The sequence below is a fragment of the Sorex fumeus genome, unplaced genomic scaffold, assembly GCF_029834395.1.
Source record: "Sorex fumeus unplaced genomic scaffold, SorFum_2.1 ptg000019l, whole genome shotgun sequence".
Lineage (NCBI taxonomy): Eukaryota > Metazoa > Chordata > Mammalia > Eulipotyphla > Soricidae > Sorex > Sorex fumeus.
In genome coordinates, this window is record NW_026606076.1 from 34791864 (window position 1) to 34800323 (window position 8460).

At 46.6% G+C, this 8460-nt stretch overlaps 1 protein-coding gene across 1 annotated transcript; it reads left to right on the forward strand.

The window, feature by feature from the left end:
• Positions 1 to 4599: 4599 nt before the first annotated feature.
• LOC130022393 (zinc finger protein 420-like) lies at positions 4600 to 7283 on the forward strand (the record flags this gene model as incomplete). The annotated part of the gene is made up of 2 exons (XM_056113144.1): positions 4600 to 5671; positions 7027 to 7283. Coding segments are annotated over 2 exons (1329 nt in total), but the record flags the coding sequence as incomplete, so codon positions are not given.
• Positions 7284 to 8460: the final 1177 nt, after the last annotated feature.

The following is an 8460-nucleotide window of genomic DNA, read 5'->3' on the forward strand; positions in this document are numbered from 1 at the left end:
GGGCCGACCCAGTGGTGCATGAGGAGTACTCAAAGCTCAGTACTCAATGCTCATTCCTGACAGGTCTAGGTGACCAATGGGATGCTGGAGGTCCAAAGGTTTCATCTTGGGTTTTTTGTTTTATTTGGGGTGGCAGAGCAAGGATTCTCGCAATCATTCCTTGTGCTGCCCTCTGGCATTGCCCCTGGCAGTGCTTCTGGGACCATATGGGATGTTGGGGATCACCAGTACCACATGCTGTTCCCGGAACAGCTGTGCTGTTATGCCAACCTGCTGCTTCGGCTTCTTTTGCATTGTTTTTGTCATCAGCTGTCCTGTTGACTCTGCTCTGGATTCACAAGTGACGGGCCTCAGAGCACCCTGGGGTGTGTTGGCCCAGTTTGGGCCCTGGCAACTACAGTGACTTAGGCCGCCAGACTTGCTTTTCTCCTGTTTTGTCCTTCCTACTTTGGAGAGACTACCTGCTCGGTCATAGAGTCTTACGTTCACATAATCTTATGTGTGGATTTCTGGGTATGCACCGATCCCAAGGAGAAAGAGCCAAGGATGTCTGAGGCCAGTAGAGATGTTTCGGTAAAGAAAGTTCTACCTTCTTTGAGCGGGATTTGGGGCGGTCCTGAGCAGTGAGTTCCTACAGGCACACATGCCATGCACTGCTCTGAGTAGTTGTCTATATGGACTGTCGAGTTCTCAATCCTAGTGGTCCTATGCTGTGGGGGTGCAGCGGTGAGCATGCAGTGTTTTTTCCTACACCCAGGGATAGTCTTTTGAATCGTACAAGTCTGTGTTCAGGTGATTCTCTTTACAGTGCTCACTGGTACAGTGGTGCTCGAATTGGCCCTGGGATTACCAGGAAAGGCAGATAAATCCAAGAACCTTCTGTATAATATTCTCCCACTTTAGCAGATCCAGCTGCCTTATGTGATTTCTGGGGCCCATCAGCCATGCATGTGCATGGAGTCTGGTTCATTCGGAGGGTAGAGGCCCAGCGACATTATAGGACCCTGGGTCCTGGCCTCAGAGTAGTGGGAATGAGGCTAAGATATACTCTGACTTCCACCCTCTTCGTGTGCTGATTCAGGACGCAGTGACCTTCAATGACGTGGCTGTGAACTTCACCCTGAAGGAATGGGCATGCCTGGAGCCCTCTCAGCGGAAGCTCTACAGGGACGTGATGCTGGAGACCTACCAGCATCTGCAGGCTGTCGGTGAGAGCAGTGTGGAGCCAACCGTGTCTGAAGAGACCCGTGTGCGGTCCCTGGGGTTGGGCTGCAGCTGTGTGTCCAAAAGTAGCTCTGTGACGCGCTTGGATATTGGACAGCCGTGCAGTAGCTCTTCCCTCCCTCGTTTTGTTTTGTTTTGTTTTGTTTACGGTTCACCTGTGGATACTCAGGCCTTACTCTCAGCCTTGTCCTCAGGAATTACTCTTGTGGGGTCGCCAGATCCTATGGGGTGATTCAGATCATCCCGTGTCGACTGTGTCCATGGGAAGATCCCTATCTGCCCAGTTATCGCTCAGGTCCCTTGAAATAGATCCATCCATTGGTGAATCAATTTACTTTGTATACTACATGAACTTTTGTATGTTTAATTGGTTTTGCTGTTGCCTTTGTTTGGGGGCACAGTCCACAGTTCTCCTGGCTCTGTGCTAAAGGATGACTCCTAATAGTGCTCAGGGGCCATGGGGTACCATGGACTGAAACCTCTTGGAAACTTAAAATGTTGGTGACTCACCCCCAGTACTTTTGGACCAGCAACTCAACGTTTTGGCATTTTCTTTTTTCCTTAGGGATTATGGATTATTCCTGCCTGTGTATTCAGGATCCACACCTGGCCTTGCTCCAAGACCATATGGGCTGGATGGGATCAAAGGCACATGTGTGTGCAGCGCTTCTGTCCTATGTGCTGTTCTATCTGTCATCCACCACAGGGGATTTGATATTTCGTCTCTCAACTCATTAGACGCTGCCCTATTTCAGTGATTGGATTTACTTCTAATGGTTCTTGTGAGACTTCAGCAGGACGTAGGGTTTTCTTCTGGACTCTGCACTCAGGGATCACTCCTGGCTGGCATGAGGGACCCTAGGAGATATCTGGTATCACAACTGGAATTTCCGTGAGAAACTCCTGCTGTGCTCTCTTTCTGGATACATTTTTTAGCTTAAAAAATAAGGGTCTCTTCCCGCCCTTGGCCATTTCCAGATTTATTATGCACTTAGTTTTACTGAAATCCCTGATGAGTTCATGAGGGGCTCAGGAAACTCTATGTGCTGCTGGGCCTAGAAAGACATTACAGGGAGGAAAGTGATTTTCTTGCAAGCGGCGCACATGGGTTAAATCCCCGGCAACTCATGTCAATCCTGAGCACCAGCAGCAGTGATTTCTGAATACAGAGTCAGGAGTCACCCCTGAGCATCGCCAGGTCAGATCCCAAACAGGACAAAAACCAACAACATATTGTGCTGAACAACCCCCTGTCGGCCATACACAAGGCCAGGTCTAGAATATTTGTGATATTTTCTTGGGTCTTAACTCTCGAATAACTAGAAATCTGTGGCATTTTGGAAATGGACATTCTGTTCATGCCTTTCAGATCTTTTCCCAGTTATATCAGGAAAACATGGGGATTTTCCTGTCACCTTTTCCCTGTCACTTATCCATGCCTCTGTCTCTGTCGGGGCAGGTCACTCAGGAATGAAGCCTGCGGTGATCTCCTGGCTGGAAGAAGGAGCCCTGAGGTTGAGGAGGAGAGACATGTGTGCAGGTGAGTGTCTGAGGACCATTCCTGGCTCACGCCCTGTGCAGTGTATGGGTGTCCTGAGCATGTATGAAACACGCTGCTGAGACCGGGGCCTTCGTCTCCTGAATCCTTGGGTCTGTGCCACACTCACACTCCTCTTTATTCCCCTGGAATGTCAGTCACAGAATGATCCTGTAATTTGCTTCCATGGCTTTCGAATAAGTAAGACCATAACAGATCTAGTTTGGATCTGAATGATAGTACAGCAGGGAGTGCCTTGCAGTGCCTGAAGGTGATCTGTTCAATAATGTGTTCAGTAACCTGGTTCTCCGAACATTACCAGGTCTGCTCAAAAACAACATCCGAACATTACCAGGTCTGCTCTTTGAACTCTGAGAACCACAGAAATGTACTCTTAACTGCATGGCATCATTTTGCTACATTTTTGGACAAGTGCTTGAATTGTATGTTTTGTTCACTTTCAGAACTGAAACCGCGGCTTCAGGATTTGGCATTACAGCACTTAGATTTGGGAATGGGGTCAGAAAGTACGAGGGAGTTGGTAAGATTCACTAATTCAGAGTAAATATTATTATGCCAGCAGGAGTGGACCAAATATGTGATGGTTAAGGTGGAGGACTGGGAATGGCAGGGAGGAATTCCAAAGCCTGATGCTTGGAGTAGAGGACCCTTAGCTTCACTAGGTGCTGAAATCAACCATGTATAAATATACTGTGCATTTTGATTTGCTTGACAGTGGTAGTTGTTTAGAAAGCTAATTTGTGCACCCTAGAGATGGTGCAGTAAAAATATACTTTCTTTGCACAGGGATGGATGATCCTTACCCAGCACACCTTATAGACGCCATAGCCCCACAGAACTGATCCTAGACACTGCATGGTGTGACCTTCCACCCACCCAACCCCCAATAAATAGAAACTACAAAACAGAAAGAAAAAAACTTCAATGATCCTGAAAGGCATCACTTGTGGCGAGAGCTTTGCAAAGGCCACGTGGTCTGTCTCCGCTGTGTGACCATGCAGCGTAGTCTTCACCCCTGCATCACAGGTCCACTCTGAGCTTTAACCAAACCCACTGGGGATGTATTTCATTTTCTCTTGAAATTGATGTGTCCGTTTTCTATAGAAGGAATTATTTCTAGTTGTATTCCTTCATTAATTTAAAGGGGGGAAAGTCACAGAATTTACAGACTCTCTATTCATCAATGTTGTGTATCCAACTTACAATAACATGAAGTTATTTAATAGACAATTCATACGCCAGTAATTGCATTTTTGTGGTGCATATGTGTGAAACCACATCTGAAGGGCTCAGTTTTTTTTGACAGGAAGACTCAGTGAATAAGTCAATAATTAGAATCCTCTGTTGTTCTACAGGAAAGCTTCCACCCCGAGTGGAATGTCTCTGATCCTGCTCTGTATGATAATGTCTCGTGTGAACAATCCTGCCCTCAACCCCATGAGGACGATGAGACAGGCGGGATGTCTTCTGAAGGTGATCAGAATGGCGAGAGCTACCTCACTCTGAAGAAGCCCTCTCCTGGAAAAAGTTCCTTGGAGTGTGTTATTCTCAGTTCACAGACAGAAAATTCCCCAGTGGAGAACCTACTAGGGAGAGGAGCACTGTTTATAGTGAGTCCCTCACAGCAACATACCCTCAACCACAATCACCATGAGCAGAACCCATCTAAGTGTAAGGAATGTGGGGGAGCCTCCCCATGTTCTCAGCACTGTGGTGTTCCCTTAGAAAACCACAGTGGACAGAATCCCCAGAAAAGTCAGCCCCGAGAACAAAGTGTGAGTCAAGGGTTACTCCATCATGACCATATGAATATAAATTCAGGAGCGAAACCTTTTGCATGTGAAGAATGTGGGAAGGCCTTCGATCAATCATCACATCTTATTATGCATAGGAGAATTCACACTGGAGAGAAACCGTATATATGTAAGGAATGTGGAAAGGCCTTTGCTAGAGCTTCAAGACTTACTGTACATAGGGGAATTCACACTGGAGAGAAACCGTATATATGTAAGGAATGTGGGAAGACGTGTGCTGCAGCCTCAAGTCTTAGTGTACATAGGAGAATTCACACTGGAAAGAAACCGTATATATGTACGGAATGTGGAAAGGCCTTTACTCAATCCTCAGACCTCAATATACATAGGAGAATTCACACTGGAGAGAAACCGTATATATGTAAGGAATGTGGAAAGGCCTTTACTCAATCTTCAGACCTCAATATACATAGGAGAATTCACACTGGAGAGAAACCGTATATATGTAAGGAATGTGGAAAGGCCTTTGCTAGAGCTTTAAGACTGACTGTACATAGGAGAATTCACACTGGAGAGAAACCGTATATATGTAAGGAATGTGGGAAGTCCTTTGCTGAACCCTCAAACTTTAGTGTACATAGGAGAATTCACACTGGAGAGAAGCCGTATATATGTAAGGAATGTGGGAAGGCCTTTGCTGAATCCTCAAGACTTCGTGTACATAGGAGAATTCACACTGGAGAGAAACCGTATATATGTAAGGAATGTGGAAAGGCCTTTGCTAGAACTTCAAGACTTACTGTACATAGGAGAATTCACACTGGAGAGAAACCGTATATATGTAAGGAATGTGGGAAGTCCTTTGCTGAATCCTCAAACTTTAGTGTACATAGGAGAATTCACACTGGAGAGAAACCGTATATTTGTAAGGAATGTGGGAAGGCCTTTGCTGAATCCTCAAGACTTCGTGTACATAGGAGAATTCACACTGGAGAGAAACCGTATATATGTAAGGAATGTGGAAAGGCCTTTGCTGTAGCCTCAGCACTTAGTGTACATAGAAGAATTCACACTGGAGATAAACCGTATATATGTAAGGAATGTGGAAAGGCCTTTACTCAGTCCTCAGGCCTCAGTATCCATAGAAGTATTCACACTAGACAGAAACCATATGTGTAAACTCACACAACTTGGGGGGCACGGCACCCACACAGCGGCGGTGGCTCTATCTCTCCCGCCACCCGCGTTCAGTAGTCTCACCCTTCTACCACCCCGGAGAGGTCGATGGCGATGGTCAGGCGGAGGAAGGAACGAGGCCCAGGCTGGTAGGTATTAGTCGTAGTTTATTCTGATTCTTTCCTCTTCTCCTCTGTCTCTCTATCTCCGCCCCCATTCTTCCTCCCCCAGCTACTTCATTCTCCTTCTCCATTCCCCTTCATCCTCCTTCTCTGGAGTCTGGGTTCTGATCCTCTCTGAACTCTCTTCTTCCTTCTGGCTCTCTGAACTCTCTTCCTCCTTCCCCCCTGCCCGCTCCTACAGTACAGTTAAATCCTCTCTCCTGAGGAATTGGGGAAAAACAATTACATAGGTGCGGTCACAATCAATAGGGGTGGAGATCAACAGGGGTAGAAATCTTAGCCTCAGGGAAGACCGCTCCTAGGACAGATCCTTCCTTAGCAGGAGGACCCACCCTCGAGCAGAATTCCATGGGCGTGCCTCTCCTCTCCTTGTCCGACAAGCATATAAAATATTATATAAATCATTTTGTATGGATACAGTAAGAAATATCTTAAACTTATAGAATTGCTCTCCTAGGGCCATCTTGATCTCAGACTGCGGTGCTCAGGCCAGATAGTCTTTCCCACCCCTAGCAGGATCCTAGTCTTGTCGTTACGTTGGATCATGACAGCATTTGTCTATGATCAAACTCTTAACTTATAGTTAAGAATCGTGGCACCTTGGCCTGGCCCATTTCGCTGCCAGGGTAGCTCACTGCTTGCCCTGGGTCCATTCAGTCCCTCGTCGGGACCCTGCTTTTGGGGTGTTAGGAACTATGGGCAACTGAGGCTTAAGTCGAGAAAGCAGATGCCCAGGAGTGAATAATATTCAAGGCCAATCAAATCCTAAATTACAAAGCATAATGTTAACGGTCTTCCTGTATCTATACAAAAAGGATATTACTTTAAAGTAAACTGTTCATAAGGCATAAGGAGAGGAGAAAGGCAATATTTCACTCATACATATAAAATCATAGATTTCTGGGAAACTGATCTTACAAATTAACAAAGTCTGATTAAGGGGAAAGCTGATTAACTGGGTGGGAGAGCATAGAGAAGACTGTTTACAGATAAACACAATGGAAGTGGAAGTGCTTCAGGAGCACTGAGGTGGGTGTAACCAGATAAAGCCTAAGCTTCTTGAAGGACAAAGCAATGTTACCCAACACCATACATAAGTAAGTAATGTGGAAAGGCCTTTACTCTTCCTCAGGCCTCAGTATCCATAGAAGTATTCACACTAGACAGAAACCATATATATGTAAGAAATGTGGAAAGGCCTTTACTCGATCCTCAGGCCTCAGTATACATAGGAGAATTCACACTGGAGAGAACCTTAATGTATCTAAGGAATGTGGGAAGGCCTTTGCTACATCCTCAAAACTTACTGTACATAGGAGAATTCACACTGGAGAGAAACCATATATATGTAAGGAATGCGGAACGGCCTTTACTTCATCCTCACAATTGACTGTACATAGGAGAATTCACAGTGGGAGAGAACTGTGGATATGTAAGGAATATGGGAAGTCCTTTGCTGAAGCCTGCTGATTTTCACCCGGGCTGCACCTATTCCAGTATTCTTGTGCTTGGAATTTCTTGTGTGTTAACTTGTAAATTATGGGTCATGGTGAACAAAATAAGGAGGAAGGTGACTGATTAAACTGGTACAGAAACACCCCCCTGCTCAGAACTGTCATGGCTCACTACTCTGTTATTGTTTGCTATGCTTCTGGCTTGGCCCAGAGGGACTGGTTAGCAGGAATTATGGCAAAAACCAAGATGCAGCATTCAATACATTGAAAATGGAAAAACAGGAAAACCTCCATTCTTCAGTCTTTCCTGTGTTAGGATTTGGAATGCTTGAGCCCCCTGAAAATCCTGGTTTGGGAACTTGAGCGCCAGGTCACGCAGGATGTGGGAAGCTGGCCCTTTAACTGACCAAGGCCTAAGTGCCTGTGCTACGTGACCTGCAACAGGCACAGCCTGTGCCACGTGACTTGCAACAAGCAAGGCCAGTGCTAGGTATGGTTACCTTGAGGTATGGTGATAACAAGAAGTAGCTATCTCTTGCCTAGTATGTGATGCCTATAAATCATACGGACATAGCCCTTTGTGTAACAAACCTCCCTAACCATATATGGGCACGACCTTCTGTGTAGCTGCCTCACTAATGAATATATTCCCTGATTTCCCCCAATAAAGTCTGTCCCTTTTTCTCTCTTTTTCTGAGCTACATTCTGTCTCTTGTGTCTCGTGTTCATTCGGTCGGTCCTTCCCAGCACCTACGGATCCTAGGGCCACCTCCGCAGGCCGGAGAGTGGTCTGGCGGGGCCCCCCCGCAACTGGCGCCCACGCGGGGCGGTGTCTGGGAGACGACCTCCGAACTCCCCTTCTGCAAGCGGTGGCCACCGGGACTCACAGAGAAGTAAGTGCGCGCCTAATCAAAAATCCCCGTCTCGTTCAAGGCCGAGTGGGAAGATCCCCATCTCGTTCGAGGCCGAGTGGGAATTAGCCCCTGCCTCGTTATTGAGGTTGACGGGGTGGTATAAGGGGAGAACTGAGTGTTCAGTCTCATATGAGGTATATGAGACGGTCACTGGGTTGGATAAGGCTCCCCCGCGCTCCTTTGTTGTGTCCTTTGTGG